Source organism: Porites lutea, chromosome 13 (genome assembly GCF_958299795.1).
Source record: "Porites lutea chromosome 13, jaPorLute2.1, whole genome shotgun sequence".
Lineage (NCBI taxonomy): Eukaryota > Metazoa > Cnidaria > Anthozoa > Scleractinia > Poritidae > Porites > Porites lutea.
The window spans coordinates 22,310,084-22,329,195 of NC_133213.1; the positions used below are offsets into that span (position 1 = coordinate 22,310,084).

Below are 19,112 nucleotides of genomic sequence, written 5' to 3' on the forward strand. Positions count from 1 at the left end.
TGTGCAGTGGCGAATGGATAATATAGTACCCACATCTACATCGTGGAGAGAGCTCACTAAGCGATGAAACAAGTGAAACCGTTCATTGTCCCTCTGACTTTATCTAATTGTCTTACCAAAGGGTTGGGAGTATTTATATTCTCTGTAAACACATATTACTGCACTGCGATTATTATTTGACCTACCAAAATTGTTTTCCAGAGCAGCAGAAGAATTTTTTTGATTGGAAAATGTGGACAGTTACCAGCGCAAAATTTCAGCACCATTTCCAGCAAGAGGATTGGCAAAAGTTCATCGCCTCCCATTGGCTGAGCTAACATGTTAAGAAACAACTTACATTAGGGCGTGACTAAACCGTTGTTAAATGTGATTAAAACTTTTAAGTCTAGCGATAAAATCCGATGATGTTACCATTCAAATGAATCTACTGTACATATATTATTTTACTGTGGTACTGTTTATAATGCTCTACAAGGTAGTTCCAACTTATGAATATGTGAACTTGAAATCCTAAACTGTTCAGTAGCTTTCACTTGAATGGCGACACTTTAGGATTTCATTTGCATACTCATAAGTTTGAACCACCTTGTACAACATAATAAACAGTACCTTGTTGTATGCGGTACAAGCTGGTTCTAACTTTTGAGTCTGTGGATGAAACAATCAAGTGTGACCATTCAGCTACAGAGCAGTACTTTCCTGTAGTACTGTTTATTATGCTGTACAAGGTGGATCTAACTTATGAGTCTGTGGATCAAATCCTAACGTGTGACCATTCAAATGAAAGCCACTGAGCAGTACTCTCCTGTGATATTGTTCATCACGCTGTGCAAGGTGTTGTTAATTTTTGAGTCTTACAATGAAATCTTGGAAGTGTGACCATTCCGATGAATGAAAGCTATTGAGAAGTTCCTTCCTCTGGTCCTTTTTATTATGCTGTACAAGGTGGTTCTAACTTTCGAGTCTGTGGATGAAAGCTTTTAGTGTGACCATTCAAATGAAAGCCACTAAGCAGTACGTTCCTGTGGTAACGTTTATTACGGTTTACAAAGCAGTTGTACCTTTTTCTGGGGAATCCGTGGATAAACCCCTAAGGTGTGACCATTCAAATAAGACCTCTTTAGCAGTACTTTTGTACAGTGCTATTTGTTTTTACGTAATTAAAAAACTGAATCTTTGACTTTTTGTGTGGCTTAGACCACTCCTGGTTCTCAGACAAAGAACGTGACAAAGACAAATACTTACTTAACTCAGTAAAGAAAGCCTCTTGAGCTTGAGCCATTTCCTCGCAGTCACCTGGGTCAGCGTAACGCATGGTCTCGACCATCGTGTAGATAATATTCAGGTATACTCTTGTTCAAGAAGAGATGGAGAAATATAACATTAATACAGACTAACCATTCAACTGCTGACTGACATAAAGAAAGCAGTTGCCAATGCTGTTGTTGTGATAAAGAAGGGCAATATAACATGAAAAGTATCCAACACAGTTTAGTCTAAGGGAAAGACAAGTCCAGCAAAATTGGTGTTTTTTGGTGTTGGTGAAATCATTGGGCAACGAGTCTTTTGCGCACTATTAATAAGTACTTCAAATGTAGTCATGCTCGGATTCAGAAAACCCTCAATCTAATCCAATCTAATCTAATCTAATCTGAGTATTCTTTTACAAAACTGGGCTATGGTTGAAAAAAAAACTATATTCTTCAGAAACATTTTAGCTTTAGCAAGTCATTGTGTATAATTTCATATGCTAGGTAGGCAAAGCTTACCAAGTAAATATTTAAAAAATGAGTCATGTAAAATATTCCCCCTTATACCTGAGTGTTACACTGTCCGCCGTGGACACTGTCGGTTTCTGCAAAGCTGATAAAGCTGCATGAGAATTCCTGGAAAGGAAAAGAATTAGACCATCTTAAATACCTGTATAAACCACTATTAACCATAAATACATGCAATAGAGAGGTAATGACGTCACAGAAGCAAACTTGGTTAAATTATAGGATAGGTTGGTATATTCAGGTTGTCTACCATTTACATGGCCAACTGGTTGATCCACAGTTTGGGCAAATGGTACATAAAATTCTGGACTGGTAACTGAATTTCGTCCCGGAATCGCATTTACCATTTGTACAAATCACTTCCATTTACCGAAAGGCCTGAAACTGGTATCAAAGATGGCTCTGAAGAAATGAAAAAAACAAACAAACAAACATCAGGACTACCTTTTCAGATGTTCCGTTGCTCCCGGAAATTTTCTGCTGGAACGACCCAAAAAGTCCCGTTCCCTTTACATTACAACCGGATTTTCCGGAAACTTTTGTAAATGGTAAACAGTCTAAAAAAGAACAGGATGAAAAATGTCCACTTTCTAAACACCAGCTTGTTGGTGCAAATTGGTGAGGAGATTTAAGCAGTGCTATGCTCCGATGACGCCATATAAATCCTTCTAAATAAGGACTGGAGCGTAAACGTCACGATCAAGCCAATTTTAGAAGGATTTGTATGGAGTCAACAGAGCAAACCAGTGCTTGTATCTCCCCACCAAATTGGTCAAGTGATCATTTTTCATCTTGTTCTCTCTGAATGTGACGTCGCCCTTATCTTCGCCATTATATAATGTGGTGAAAATTACGCGCGCTATGATTGGTCGAACAACTCATGGATGACGTCACGGGAAACTTGTTGTCTTTGTTTTGCCCAATGTGGCGCGTGGTTTAAAAATGTTTGCGAGATTATTTCCAATTAAGCAAGCAAAGGGCACGAAAAAAAGTTTAGTACGCACTGTTCACAAGGAAGAAAACGGCAAAACCGACTCGTAAAGAGTTATTGACGACTTGAAAATGCCTAAAGTGGAAGAAATCTTCAAAACATTGACATCGTGTGGCATCGCTCAAGAAACTCAGAGTTTTGAAAATGTTCTCGCAGATATTCTGCTTTGAGCAAGAGCAGTCGTTGGAGAGCTTCGTAGAAAGTGTATACAAGTAAGATAAAGAAGAAAAAAGAAGCAGATACGAAAAGCAGCCTTTATCACTTGGAAATTGCCTAAACTGGCACAAATCCTCGAACAGTCAAGCGGTACGAGGCAAGTATGTCGCTTTTTCTTTTCTGTTTAACATATAAAACGAATAGATTAGTTCCATGTTGCCGTGGGTCTGCTAAGTAGCACTTGTTTGTTTTTACCACATTTTGGCGTCATCTGTGATCTATTTGGGACGCGGTTAAAGATGCTTGGAGGACGGTGACGGCAGGAGAGGAAAAGGGTTATTTGGGGGTTTTTCAAACTTCATCGCGATTATTCCAGCTCGCTTACTTTGCCAAATGTATGCGAACTCTCCTGGAGTTGAATTCTAGGAGGATTCGCATCGAGTCTTATCCAAGAGCTTATCCAAGTTTGGAAAGAGAAAGAAAATTCCGGAAAATTTCGTCCTTGCTTGTTTACGTCCTCCATAAAACGTGAAACTAGGCATTTTCACGTGGTAGTCGTGCAGTGACGGCAAAGAAATGTACAAAAAAGCGTGATGCACGTGCAAAGTTGTTTTGCTAATTAGACCTATTTGCTTTTTTGATGCTCACGTTGCATGTCGCCGTCATCGGATCTTAAAGACTCCATATCAGTGAACAAGAACATGGAATCTATTTGTTAAATATAAATAGGAAATTATCCTCTACCCTTATGGGGAACGAAATAATTCAAAAGGAACATAACATGGTTGAAAATCCCAACTGATAGGAGGCGAGCCAGTTGCCTAGTTTAAAAGCATGGCCGAGGATTTGAACTCGGGACCACCGAGAGAAAATCAAAAAAGTGATCAGGGCTGGCCTTGAAATATGGGCCCCAGCGCTTCAACTGCTCGGTCAGCCACGCTGGCTACTCTCCGCTTCACAGATCTTGCAACTGCATGATAGGAACAACGAAGGGGCTGGCGGCATAAACAGCCCAAAATTAAAGACTTTTGGGGCTTTTTTCGCTTTTCACTACTACTGCTGTCAGTGCAGCAGTTCTTGTTGTTGTTGTTACTCCGTCCAAATCACCTGAATTTTTGCACGTGGCCCTAATAGCGTGCAAAGAAAGTAGTGCCCAATAGCCCAGGGCTGGTGGATTTTGCTATCGGGCTAGCGAGTTCTGTTCTTAAGTTGCCAGATGTGCAAGTGACGTTTCGCGGGGAATTCAAATCACAAAAGAACAACTGTACTCGAACCCACTAATCAAAAATTGTTTCTCGTGCTAGTTGAAAAGACTTTTAGGCTAGTACATGCTAGCTACAGCTTGCCCGAATGGGAAGCTGTTAAACTCCCTTTCTTTGCACCCTGCCTTAGTAACTGACCACACCGTCCAACGTAAATACCCAAGGGCGTATGTTTTGACTTCACCTGAGGTCATTTTAGTCCAGTTTTCTCTATCCACCACCTTAAACTAAATCATGTTCCTTAATAGTGTTGTCTAGCTTCAAAGATTCCAAGTGTGTACTGTAGATGAACTTAAATGAATGTGATCAAACCAAATGCGTTTTCTTCTTCGAACCCAAACTTGCATGCCAGTCTTGATTATTTTCACGTAGAAAAATAATAATAATAATAATAATAATAATAATAATAGTAATAAACGATAATAAATCTCTATCACTTACTCGATTTCTACATTCAGAAGCTGAATAAGGAGAGGCATTATACCATTTTTGTAAAGGAAGAAGACATTCAACTGAGACTGCAAATTAAACAACAAAACATTTACAAGGTGATGAATTCTGATTTTTCATCAAATAGACGTTTTTCAGTAATCATATTTCAAACTCAGCATTATAAATTTAATTACCCATTCTCTCTGTTCTTCCTCATCGCTAACTTCACCAAAATTTCCTAAGCAGACAAAAAAGTTATTATTTACCTCGAATATGAGGGTGATTTAAATCTAATGGGACTAGATCTGTCAGAAGATCAGGCTTCTCTTTAAAATTCTTCCTTTCCAATTAGTTAGCTGTCCTTTTCTATATAGTAGGCTTTTTCTGTATTTCCAAAACTTTTTCTAGACCTTCATTCAGCTTCAGGCCAGCTCTAATTTTGTCTTTTATTTTTAACCCTAACAGCAAGAAAAAAAGGGTCATGACGTAGTGAAACCTTTTTTTATTTTTTCACTGTTATTAACTGTAACAGCATTTTGTAAAATTGAAAAGTGAGGGAAACGATTCTTGGTAGACTTCAATGAGCATAGAAGTTTCAGTCCTTTTTGCTATGTTATATTACTTTACTATGACATTGACCATGATGACATGTATTTTCTGCCATATTCATTTTATGACCATGACATGATGTCTTCAACGCAGACTATGCTAAAAAGTGCTAGCTAACACCTTTTCCTAGATTGGACTTGAGTGCAGAAGGCTTATTAATAATTATAGTACATCTGTAAGTTGATAAATTGATGATATGTAAACTTTAAATAATTACTAATGTACCTTGTACGAGATAAAGTAATACTCTTGCTGCTTTAAGTCTAACATCAGGGTCAACTGCTTCACATTTCTCCATAATGAGAAACAAAAACTTCTTCTTCTCGTTTTTCTTCATTGTGATCCATTTTTCATAACCTGAGTGAAAATATTTATACAGTATACAAGTTATTTACTAGGTGGGAGGTTCAGACATGTTAAAAAATACGTAACCTGGGGTATTCTATTAACTATGGCCTGAGACTGTGAGTTGAGAGCTGTACTCAGGATGAACAGCAGTGATTTTGTTACCTCTGCATCCTGCCTACCTGACGCATAAGAAATCACCAAAGATGCAAAATAACTTATGGTCTGTTAACAATGACCATTTACTTCAATAATGTAGGAGCTGCTCGTAAGGTGTTTCCTCATTGGTCACAAAAAACAATAACATCTCATTGCTTATTATTATTTCCCATTGTTTTACGGTTAGCGTATCAAACCAATTGGCTTTTAGGGTTAGGAGAGCTACTACATTTATTTTAATCTTCTTTGTGATTTAAACAGAAGGACTACATTTGCAAATTTTAGTTTCAGTAAACTTTAAGAAAGAGTTTTGCTTTTGAGTTTTGATTAACTCTCTGGTGGCTACTTAAAGACCCAAGTATTTTCAATTTAAGACTCTTTTTTTTTTAACTGGGACTCATTGGTTCTGCACTGGGAGTCACAGTTCTTCATGAGATGAGTCCCAGAATTCACCATAACTATTTGTAACAAAGCATCATTCTTTCCATAAAGACTGGCCTGCTTAGGCTGAAAAATAACTTTCCTGTCATTTCAATTTCACAATTAACATATTCCCATCATAATATTACTACTGCACAGGTGCAGCTTTCCAAGAATGTTGCTTGTACCATGGATGAGAGACATGCAAGACCTAGTCTGCTACACAGCCGTTTTTACTGTCGTCACGCAACGCTCCTCCCCTGGTGGGGAGGAGCGTTGCGTGACAACACCAAAAACGGCTGTGAAGCAGACTATGCAAGACCCAAACACTTTAACAATTTAAATCCCAAAAGAGATCAATAAGATCAATTTTCTCAAAACAATATCACTACACAATCAAGAGAATAAGTCAGGAGAATTAATGAAATGATCAACTACGAGAAAATGCTTTGAGTTTTTGTCAAATTCTCTCAACTTATTCTTTATGGAAATGTATAGAGACCAGTTTGGAGAATTTGTATGTAGATATTGGGGCTTAAAGGGTTAAAACATTTACAAAATTAACATAAACAAAGGGATGAGTTACCGCTACATATCTACAATGTATTCAGCTTGTTCAACCATTTTGTTCAACAATGTTGAACCATTAATGTTTAACCATTTGCCAAGAAAATTGTGTCTTTCCTACAAAGTGTTGATTTTTTAGACAGGAGTGTAGGAGTCTTAACAAGTCCTGGATCTAACCATTCAACATTCTTTATCATTGCCTTCAGGGCACTAAAAACAATACACCCTTTCCCAACATAACCTTACCTTGTGAAAACAGAGTTTTCTCAAACGCTTCTCGATTAAACTTAAATTCACTTTCTTCAGTGTAGCTGTACAGCTCTGGAAAAGAATCATTAACATATAGAGCATTAATGCAAACAAAAATATTACCCAAACTTAATAATATATTTTTTTTATGATATTTCCATCTTCTATTATTCTTATAATAATATAACTGTTTTTTTTCTCTTCTTACCATTAGTTATCAGGGAATGTAACAATTTCTCTCAAAAATGGATAAAATAAAAATGTACAAAACAACGGCTATCGCTGTAAAACTTCTGTGAGATGGAGCTCAAGGATTTTTGTCCTTATCTGAGAAGCTAAGGTTATCTAACTCATTTGTATATGTCAGAATATTATTGTTTAACAATTAATAATCATATTTAAAACCACGAGTGTTGGTCCAGCCAAAACTTCAAACCAACCTCCAAAGTCTGGCACCTTGACATTTCTAAAGCCCTGTAAACAAGTTTGAGAACATGGAAGTCTCTTCGCTGTCTTACTGGTAAACACCCTATCCAATACAATACAATTTGGTTTGGCAGAGCAATTCAATTCAAGAAGGTCTGTAGTGCTAAGTAGACAACTCAGCAGTGGTTCAAACATTGGGCTTATCCCGTGTCAAACTAAATCCATAAATTCCTGAAATATTTTTTCAGAAATATTTGTTGCTTCATTTACAGCTGACTTAACACTACATTCCACTCTCGCGTGACATCAGTTTTAACGTTGTGCTTCAGTTATGCTTGTGTCAAACCCAACTACAATGGAGGGCCATTCAATTTACTACACACCTCCCCTTCAGTTCACAAAGGACTATAAAATTTTCCTAACCTTCAGAAAAATCCTCTTTTTCCCTAAACACTCCTAAAAAAATATATCGATGAACAGATATCCCCTCAGAAAAATTGCCATATGAGTCAAAAAGCCAATCATATTGAAAGTTCCAGTTCTCCTGGTAGTCGCAGTGGTTCCGGTCGTCCCCGTCAACCCAGTTATCCTAGACTTCCAAGTTGTCCAGTTGTCCTGATTCTCCTGGCTGTCCACGTTGTCGCAGTTATCCTGGGCCCAACTGTTTGAAGGCCGGTTAGCGCTTAACCTGGGGTTAAATTTAACCCGGGTTTCTTGTTCTTGTGTTTTAAAGCATTTCCTCGGATAATTTTCCCTGTTATTTTTAGAGCTTCCAATCATCAACTTGTAGACAAAAAAGAATTAAAACTGAAATGCTTTTTAAGCTTTCAAATCTGAATTCAAATCTCGGACTAACCCGGGGTTATCTTAACCCAGCTTTGAACAACTCAGCCCAGGTTGTCCCGGTTGCCTTAGTTGATCCAGTTTTGCTGATTGTCCCTCTTGTCCCAGTTTGTTGGTTGTCACGATGGTTCCAGATGTCTCGCTTTGTCAGTTGTCTCGGTCGTCCCAGTTCTCACAGATACCCTGGATTTCCTGGTAGCCCCAGTTGTCCTTGCCTGCGTGCAGACGTCTCCTATTTCCTTTGTTGCACGCGGAAAGGGATGTCTGCGTAACGCCGTCGCTAATCATGTTCCAGCGTCCCGCTGGGTTCCCAAGATCTTGGGAACATGCTGTGATAGGCTGACGCACAGTCCGCATTGTTCTACTTAACGCTGATTGGTTGTTATTGAATCTGGTCTAATAATGTATGCAGTGATTTATGTAATCGGGGTTTTCCAGTCAAAACAAATCAAAAAATGTGCCATTGTGTGCAGACCGTACAAAAGCGACGTGGACTTCGCACCAGGCAGGCATTTCGGAGAAAGCCAGCCAAAAAAACTAAAATCTTTATTTAGCCGTAACAAACAGAGGTCAAAGAAAATTTAAACACTTCAGAACTGCATCTGAAATCAAATCCTATCAGGAACACCCACAGAAGCATAAAGCACAGGAAATGATTACTCAGTGTGCATGTAACAAGCCTGCTTCGTGACCTCTAAATGTAAGACTTGGTGAGGCAAAAACGAGATTTACTCAGTCAAAATTTAGACTGCTACCTGCACTGTGTAGTGCGAGAGAGAAAAGAAGAAAAACCTCTGTTCAAGCAGACTCTCAAGGTCACGTTTCGCATTATCACGAGCTTATGATGTTGTGTTTGGCCTGTCAACTCTTATTACTAACCGGATATTATTTCACAATTTATGCGAAATAGAATTCCCTGCCAGCGGGACGCTGGAACACGATTAGCGACGGCGTTTCACAGACGTCCCTTTTCCGCGCGCAACAAAGGAAATAGGAGACGTCTGCACGCAGGCAACAGTTGTCCTAGTGGCCCCAATTGTCCCATTTCTCCTAGTTGTTCAAGCTGTCCCGCTTGACCCAAATGTCTTGGTAATTTTTATTGTCCCAGTTGTCCTGGTTGTCCAAGATTTCCAGGTTATCAGTGTTGTCCTTATTGTCCATGTGATACCTGTTGTCCTTGCTGTCTCTGTTGTCGCTGTTGTCACTGTTGTTGCTGTTGTCACTGTTGTCACTGTTGTCACTGTTGTCACTGTTGTTGCTGTTGTCACTGTTGTCGCTGTTGTCACTGTTGTCACTGTTGTTGCTGTTGTCACTGTTGTTGCTGTTGTCACTGTTGTCTCTGTTGTCGCTGTTGTCACTGTTGTTGCTGTTGTCACTGTTGTCGCTGTTGTCACTGTTGTCACTGTTGTCACTGTTGTCACTGTTGTTGCTGCTGTCACTGTTGACACTGTTGTCACTGTTGTCGCTGTTGTCACACTGTTGTCGCTGTTGTCACTCTTGTCACTGTTGTCACTGTTGTCACACTGTTGTCACTGTTGTCGCTGTTGTCACTGTTGTTGCTGTTGTCACTGTTGTCACTGTTGTCACTGTTGTCCCTATTATCCCTGTTGTCACTGTTGTCACTGTTGTCACTGTTGTCCCTATTATCCCTGTTGTCACTGTTGTCACTGTTGTCGCTGTTGTCACTGTTGTCCCTATTATCCCTGTTGTCACTGTTGTCACTGTTGTCACTGTTGTCCCTATTATCCCTGTTGTCACTGTTGTCACTGTTGTTGCTGTTGTCACTGTTGTCCCTATTATCCCTGTTGTCACTGTTGTCACTGTTGTCACTGTTGTCACTGTTGTCACTGTTGTCCCTATTATCCCTGTTGTCACTGTTGTCACTGTTGTCACTGTTGTTGCTGTTGTCACTGTTGTCCCTGTTGTCACTGTTGTCACTGTTGTCCCTATTATCCCTGTTGTCACTGTTGTCACTGTTGTCACTGTTGTTGCTGTTGTCACTGTTGTCCCTATTATCCCTGTTGTCACTGTTGTCACTGTTGTCACTGTTGTCACTGTTGTCACTGTTGTCCCTATTATCCCTGTTGTCACTGTTGTCACTGTTGTCACTGTTGTTGCTGTTGTCACTGTTGTCCCTATTATCCCTGTTGTCACTGTTGTCACTGTTGTCACTGTTGTCACTGTTGTCACTGTTGTCCCTATTATCCCTGTTGTCACTGTTGTCACTGTTGTCACTGTTGTTGCTGTTGTCACTGTTGTCCCTGTTGTCACTGTTGTCACTGTTGTCCCTATTATCCCTGTTGTCACTGTTGTCACTGTTGTCACTGTTGTTGCTGTTGTCACTGTTGTCCCTATTATCCCTGTTGTCACTGTTGTCACTGTTGTCACTGTTGTCACTGTTGTCCCTATTATCCCTGTTGTCTCTGTTGTCCCTGTTGTCACTGTTGTTGCTGTTGTCACTGTTGTCCCTATTATCCCTGTTGTCATAGTTGCAGTCACTGTTGTCACTGTTGCGCCTGTTGTCCCCGTTGTCTTAGTTGTCCCTGTTGTCCTCGTAAGTGAGTAAGTAGTTATTTTTTCGTTTTTTTTTTTGCTTCTTCCCTTAGAAAGTCTACTCTTCAGTCTTACAACCTCCAGAAATATTATATTTTTTTGTGTAACTGTTGAGAAAATTTATTTAAAGGGGTCATAGGGTGGGGGGGGGGGGGGGGGGTATATTTCATGGAAATGGCTCTAAGTTGGGATAAGGTGAAGCAAGATGTACATTGTATAAACTGGACCTATCCTGAGCTAAAAAGCCACCCAGATGCTTGACCACTAAATTAACAATTTGTACCTCACCCAGGGGTTTCATTAAGCATTGGAGATCAGAGAATTCTCTGTCTACTACACATAATTCTCCAGTTAAATTTGAATGAAGTATGGCTATTTTTTATTCAGACGAATCAGACATGGATACGTTATGCCACTGTAAAAAGAAATTATTCCCAGAAATGCGTAATTTTAGCGCTTAGCCAGTTGCTTTACATTCCCAAATTAATAACAATAATGCATAAAAGATCTTATTTAAATGATAGCAGCTTTTAAGCCCAACAAAACTAACCGCGAATGTGTAAAACATTTGTCGGTTTGCTGAAGAGTCGAGAGTTGACAGTATTCTCAATGCTTCTTTTATTTTTTTGTGAAAAATTATTAAACAAATGAATACTAATGAAACAAAACGTGAACCAAGATAAAGTACAGGATGATCAACTGATAGTGGCAAAGTTACGACAAGAAAAGTTTAAGCGATAAGAATCAAGTACCTTTATGAATAAACAGAATGATTTCTTGGTGAACTGCTATGGAAATGAATTTGGCGATGTTTACCATATGTAAATGACAGAGTATCAAATTACTATGAAGCAAATGCAAATTTAATTTTTGAGATTTTTCTATTTTAACGGTGACTTCTAAAACAGCACATTATAAATTGTAACTGTAGAGGAAACAAAGAGAGAAATTTATTGATATTCGACAAATCATCTATAAACGGGACACACAAAGTTTTGCGCTGAGAGAGAATTTGTTTAAATGTGTTCCGTCTAGCGCAAGCTGACAGAGGCGGGAAGAGTTTCTCAAGTCTTGTGCTTTTACTATTGAAAACATCCTAAAAATATTGAAGTGAAGTTAAAGCATATTGAGAATAATTTTATTTTTACTCTTTGGTATGTTTGGTATTTAGTAAGATAGAGTCACATGTCACAACTCCAGGAGTGCATAACAGGGTAAGAGGTCGATCATAATTTAACAATATGCCTGTTAATTCAAAGACAAAATGTTTTGAAACCATTTAGAGGTATGCAGTGCTTTTTGTTCGGCAGCTACAAGAAATGACATTTGCTATCAGACAATAGGAAAAGCCATCTCAGCAGGGTTTACAATGCAACATTTCCCGGCTCGTTTTGAAGCTCTTTCCGGGAAAGGGCTTCGCTTTTTCTAAATATTCTCCTGTTAGTTTACACTGTTCTCCTGCTACTGCAATTCTTAACGAAATCCCTGCTCACCTGTTCTCTAAAACCTGTACCTTAATGTTAGACCAATAATATTCTGCATCATTGCTGTATAATGAAGTTATACATTTAGCTTTCTCGTTCTTTTAACACTAATGACTCAGTCACTTCCAAGTGTGCCCATCCCCTCCCGGGCATTTGTCAGGCATTTGTCATCTTGTCGGTCTTGGCTGTGGGGAATTTGTCAAAAAACTTTGCCCAGGGGTGGGGCATTTGTAGGAGTGGTTAAAATCGTTTCTTTTTTAATATAATAATATTTCAAAATAAATTATGAAATATGTGGTTTTCGCTCAATCAGCACCCTACGTCACAGTATTTTCTGCATCTGTCTGCTTCCCGTCATCATGATCAGTTTGAGACATTCTGTAGCTTATAAACTTCATGTTTTGTGTGGTCAATGTGACAATAAAATTGGACAGAACGGTTCTATTGCATGATGAGAAGATACTCATGTTAAGTTGGTTGGTTGTTTGTCTATCATTCACTATTGAAAAATACCTTCGAAAATAAGAAAGGTATTATTACTATTGAGTTATAGTTGTTAATGCATTTTGATAGGATTATTACAGATTTCTTGAAAATACGGCACTTGCAGCTCATTTACTGGAAAATGTAACTTTGGTGTTGTCTTTAATAGGTTGGGGCATTGGCACACTTTTTTAAAGCTCCACCGCGGTTTTTTTTTTTTTTTTTATAAACCAACCCGCCCCACTGTGGGGTATTTGCGGCTTTTTCACAACAAAATGACAAATGTCCGGGGAAGGTGGAGGATGGGCACGCTTGGAATTGACTGAGCCATAACCATGACTAACGAACAACCGAGCCACTTCTGTCGACCTCCTTACAAAATAGCCATGCATTCTGTGGTTGCCCCGACCCTTAAATATCATGACACTAAATCCGAAAAGCGAATGTCATGATTTAAGATCTAGCGATCGACGACAGCACATTAGCTACATGTTATAAAACCCGTTCTTTTGACTTTCGGCTAATCCGGTGTCAAATAAGACTTCCATAACTCTTTAACAACCAGTAAAGTTAAACGATTGGCCTGTAATGAAGTTGTTTCTTACCGGCAATCTCGGCAGATTTTTTGTCCGCATCGTTATAGGTGAATTCTACATCTGGAGTGGCGTCTAACTGGCCCTATAAAGAAAGAATGTTTATCTTATGCAACGAGAATCAACCACAGTTATCATTTTAGGATGTGGTTACCTCCGATTCTCTTCTTTGTCTTCGGATAAGATCTCGGAGCTGTTTACGATCAATACTTCCCTCCATCTTGAAAACTACAAACAGAGCTTAGCATCCACGCCTAACTGGAGCCAGGATCCGTCAGGGGAGGACTGGGTAACAAGGGGCGCGATCCATTCAACCAAACTTTCCGGAAATTTCGGTCCAAAACTCAGTGGATCGGTTCGGTCCAACCGCAAAAGTTTCGAAAAAACGGGTCCACCTTTTGAGGTGGTCCTCTTTTCCCGGTCGGACCGGTTGGAATTTTGGTTGAATGGATCGCGCCCAAGGAGAATTTGTCAGCCATTCATTCAGCTGACTGTCTTCAGCTAGGCTATCTAAGAATCATGCATTGAAAAAATTTTTCCCCGGTTGGTTGTACCGTTCCCTAAAAACTTGTGAGAGGTCGACTTGTAGCAAGTCTACCATTCAGCCAGTTGTAAATGCGTCCTCTTGATGTCAGAAATCACCTCTTTAAATTTTTTTCCCTGGCTTTAACAATTTTGCAATCAGTCCACTTTTTGAGTGATTGTTTTGTTCTTCAGGGTTTTTTGCTAGTTTGAGTTACTATTTTACAAAATAATGATGTTTTTTTGCCGATGTTCTGATCTCTCCAAAGTGTCGTTAAATTGAGCCGTAGATAACTTCTCAAATCGTTTTACTTACCAAAATGGGATTTTCTGGGGGCTTTAGGGAGGTTTTAAATTTAGATAACACTTTTATTTCAACGTTTTTGTCTTCAAATTGTTGCGACTTTTAAAGTAAGACTTGCGTTCAATAAAATAAAATATTTATTTCTAAAACAGACATTCAATTTTACAAATCAAATCAAAGCTTGAAATAGGCAACTTAGACGATAATGCAAAATGTTTTTGAAACTGAAATTTTGCTTCCCAAAAGTAGGAGGTGAAAGTTAAAAAGAAAAATTCCGGTAAGAAATCAAATATCACCCTAGAAACACTAGAGAACCAGTTGAGAACCAGTTTAACATCGAATTTCCATCCATTCAAGGACTGAAAACGTTTAATTTTGCTGGAAATATGCATATAATAAAATGCAATTATTCTAGAATAAAAATAAGGCAAACGGTGAAATTTTTTAAATCCAGTGGGAAAAGCCAATAGAAGATTGAAGTTAATGACAAAAGTTAAACAAAATAATTATAAGCTGGAATATTTTTCAGATTAAAATTTTATTTGAGACTCCTTTCAGAGATCTAAACTTAAAGAAAACATGATCTCTAAAATAGATATCAGATATTGAATTGAAACATTTTAAGATTAGTACTTTAAAGATAGCATTTTTACAAATTTTTCCTGCTAAAAATAAATTTGAAAACCAAATCCACATTGAAACTAGGCAAAAAAACGATTATTTCTGATGATTTCAAGCTGGATATTTTTGAAAATGGAATGTAATTACTTCCAAAAAATAGGAGATGAAAGTTAGGAAGGAGAAATTTCGGTAAGAAATAAAATATCACCCTGGAAACAAAAAAGAACCAGTTTTAGGATCGAGTTTTCTATCTAGCGACTGAAAATATCAAAAATTGGAAACGCATAATAAAATGTAATTGTTCTGGAAAGGGCAAAACATTGACGTTGTTTAAATCAGGGAAAAATAAAGTCAAAACGGATTGAAGTCAAACATCAGATATATGAAAAAAATTTCAACAAATAAATCATAAGGTGGAAATTATTCCGAAAAAAATGATCTCAGACTCCTTTTAAAAATCTAAACTTCAGGAAAATCTGAGATAACAAATCAAAGATCAAATGAAACAATCAAAACTCCTTTTGTAGATCAGTGCATTGACTCAGGGAGAGGGATAACATTTTTATATAATGTTTCCAGAAAACAAAAAAATGTCAGAACTATATATTTATATCAATTAGCATATTTTCTATAAACAAGACGTTCATTCACGTATATACAAACAAAGCACTCAATAGAAAATCAAATAACTCTTGAAAGTATCTTGCCTCAATCCGCGATTACCGCCGAACAAAGTGTATCTTTATGTAAACAGTCTAACGCCGGCGAAATGTAGTAAAAATAAGGCATTTATGACGATCCCCTTGTGTCTTCAAAAACTCAGATGCAAATTTATTCCACAGTAAAAATCTACTGGTAGAGACCTACTGCACGATCCTCGCGCGGGGTTCTATATTGTATTGCCAATTACAACCCTCCTGCGGCCGGGAATCTCTATATCCAAGGATTGGCGTGGTCCTACGTACGTCTTTTTATTTTGGCAGGCGTAAGAGTTTATTTCCAAATCGAAGTTACCATGGGGTATAATCGGTCACCGTTTATTGATTAAGGTATTGTATTGTATGCATTCACCTATGTCCAATCAGAACACTGAACTTGCTGAGAGTCTTCAAAATTACACTGCAAATACGTTTGGTTCAAGGCATGGAGGCAATAATCGCAAACAAACCATCGTGTAGTGGTATACTAGTGTCCGTATTGGGAGTGAACTCTAAAATTAAGTATAACAATCGGAAACTTTCTACCAGTTAAGTGACAGTTTTATGAAGAGAACTGGCTTTAAATACCTTAAAATGTTCGATTTAGACTAACAAAAAAGTGGCATAAAGTACGAAAGACTGACTATTGGGTGGAGAAGTATGTGAAAGTAGGAGCCTTGACTAGTCATGGGCTCCTGGCGGAAGCTATTTTCGCAGAAATAATTAAAAGCGCATAATCGAAAGAAAATTCACGTCCCCAGCAGTGAGACACCACATATACTGAAAGACGATGCACCGTGCCAGGAGTTTGTTTGGGGTGCATGTCCGTTTACAAAGATTTGACTAGAACATTTCTAATAAGTTCTCAACAAAAGGAGACCTTTCGGAGTTTGCAGAATGAAGGGATTAAGTTTTATCTGTAATATCTAATTTGTGTAGGTATAGACTCTAGTTTGATAGATGAGTTCGTTTGCCGGCTGTGCCAATATTTACAAAGCTCATTAAAGCTCTTGATGTTTGTTTATTTTAAAGAACCCTCAAATAGAAGTCTGCACACTTTTACTGAGTCAAGACCATGCAACGCTGGCTTTATTTCCAAGACTTTTTTGATAAAGTTTACATAAAAAGCAAGATCTTTAGACTTTGCTTGTTATGGAAAGACGTCAAAAGTTTTAAAACTATCTTTCGTGAACAAGTCTACCATGTCGGTTATCACCGAGACTTTATTAGCCCAGTATTGACTTACAAATTAAGTCCACTCAAGCTGAGGAGCTCTGAGGTATCGACTAAGCCTCATAAAAGCATGAAATACAAAGAAAATGAAAAGGAAAGGAAAAAGTATCAAAGGCTTCTTGTTTGGTAGTTTGATACATCAATCGGATATTTTGATGCTTTTCTGATCATTCGAAGTGCGTGATATCTTGTTGTGGTTTATACTGCTAATTAGCCCATTTACAATTTATTCCATTGAATATAAATTTTTAAACCGTCTTTACGTCAATATAAACAAAAACCAAACAAACAATCAAATATCTACACCAATTTCTTTAAGCTGGCTTCTTGTGACGAAGGAAATATTGCTTAAGTTGTTCCCACATTGGTTTGTACATGGGGTCTCGGTACACTGTGAAGAATTCGCGAAGTAACACAGCCACGGATCACGACGGCTGAACTTTTCAAATTACTGACACGAGTTGCTGTTTTATTCAAAGCTGTGTCTAATAGAGACATACATGTTCCTTGCCTCCTTACCCTGAATCCCTAATTACTTAGTTAACTTTTCATCTAGAGGAAACGCAAATCCAGTCTAGAAATCCCTGAGACAGACTGTGAAAGGCTGATATAGGATTGTCGGTCAAGTCTAGTGACTTGAAAACCATGACTGGCCATGGTTTCTAGTCTGATTCGGTCTCTTTATTCATTAAGCCTCAGATTTTAAAGTTATTACTATGCTTATTCGTTTCCTCCGTCAGACCAAGAAAACTGCGCGGGTGAGAAATTTCTTTGCATGTTGGACTGATCGGAACCTCTTCTGTTATATTTTATATATACTGAAGGCGGAATGTCGATAGGCCTGCGTAAATGCTCATCTTATGAACCGGTAAAGATATAAAATGTTCGAGGGATATGCTTACAAGTCGAGCCGCCTGCGGTCGGAGTTTACTGAGTCTACAATAAAATGGCATCGCTTGGCCTAGAAAGTTAAATTTTGCTACATCAAAGGGGTTGGAACGCAGGGGTTGTCATAGTTTTAAGTTAGGGGGCTGGCAGGAATTGAGTTTAAATCTTTATCTGCCAAAGTTGACCAGAGTCAAGTTTAACAAAATTTCTAAATTTCGTCTTGTAAAATGCATAAAAAGAAGTAGGACCATGTGAGCGTAATTCCAAAGTGGTTTCATTTTATAGTCACCGTCACTTCAGGATTTTGTCCACAGACTCAAAAGTTAGAAACCCCATTCCAGCTCGAGACATGATCGTTCAATAAAGCAGACAGGAAGTGGGTTCGAAAATCATTCCTTTAATTTCATAGCAGACTGCGTCAAAACTCCTATAAATGGTAACGAAAAAGAACGTCAGAGTTAAAGCCTTCGTTCTTTTTTCGAACAACAGAATCCTGATAAAACCACCAGGAAGTAGACGGATACGCAACATCATGGCATCATGATACGTAATTTCGGGATATATTGAGTCCTGCAGGAAATTATTTCTATGTATAGTTATTGATATACCTCACATATGGTTAATACTGATTTAAAATAAAGTAATGAAAGCAACTTATATTTAAAATAAACTATAAAGCAGTAAAACGAAAAAGAGAACAGAGTGGATGGGCATGAAAGAAACGTCAGCTGAAACGTCAGAAATACGACCCCGCGGACTTAATATCAGAAGAAACCGGCTTGCTTCGTTTCGCCGTGAACCATTGGCCCTGAATTTGGCCGGTCGCTGTGAAACAGATCTATGCTTCAGGCATCATTTTAACCTCGAACTGATCTTGTACCGTGCATGCCAGCCATGCTAGGCGACCGTGGTATCAAGGTTGTCGACTGAATGCTTTGGAATTCAAAGAAGTGAACACAGCACCCGAGCAGAAAACCCACTCAATGTAAATTAAAACTACATATCAAAAATTTAGTCTTTCCTTTCTTAGTAAACTTTCGTAATAATTCAAATACGGTACCCTCGAATGGGTGGAGTGAGATATAATATCAAATCCATGACATACAACAGAAGCGATATTGTTGACACCGGCGTTTTACATGTGGCCGCTGTTATCATGCACTGCACATTCCTTTACTAAAAGATATATCTTTCGAGTTCGGACCGTGCATCTTTCATTTTTGAAGTTTTATCATATATTAACGCAACGAGCAAGCTGCATAAAAAAGAAAGTCTTTTTTCCTGGCTTTACAAAATTTCGTTGTGACCTACTTCCTTTAAATTTACAATATACAGAGAAAAACGAAATTTCAACACCGGTATCCATAGTAATAATAAAAAAATTTTCAACTTAAGTCGTGTTGACTGAGAAATTTGGGAAAAATAATTGGATTTCAGCGATATGAATTTTGTTTTGCCCGCGAACCTGGGCAAAACCAAACTCGTATGCAGAATTT

General features: G+C 38.2%; 1 protein-coding gene across 1 annotated transcript in view; it reads right to left on the reverse strand.

Moving 5' to 3' along the window:
* LOC140922644 (striatin-interacting protein 1 homolog) overlaps positions 1 to 13,584 on the reverse strand; it is a 33,501-nt gene extending 19,917 nt beyond the window's left edge. Inside the window, exons 1-9 of the mRNA XM_073372630.1 lie at positions 13,505 to 13,584; positions 13,363 to 13,435; positions 6,966 to 7,040; positions 5,454 to 5,585; positions 4,814 to 4,857; positions 4,629 to 4,705; positions 1,818 to 1,886; positions 1,246 to 1,352; positions 186 to 313 (exon numbers count right to left, since the gene is read on the reverse strand). Coding sequence (XP_073228731.1) covers positions 186 to 313; positions 1,246 to 1,352; positions 1,818 to 1,886; positions 4,629 to 4,705; positions 4,814 to 4,857; positions 5,454 to 5,585; positions 6,966 to 7,040; positions 13,363 to 13,435; positions 13,505 to 13,570 — 771 coding nt within the window. The 5' untranslated portion in view covers positions 13,571 to 13,584. The remainder of the gene's footprint in view (positions 1 to 185; positions 314 to 1,245; positions 1,353 to 1,817; positions 1,887 to 4,628; positions 4,706 to 4,813; positions 4,858 to 5,453; positions 5,586 to 6,965; positions 7,041 to 13,362; positions 13,436 to 13,504) is intronic.
* Positions 13,585 to 19,112: the final 5,528 nt, after the last annotated feature.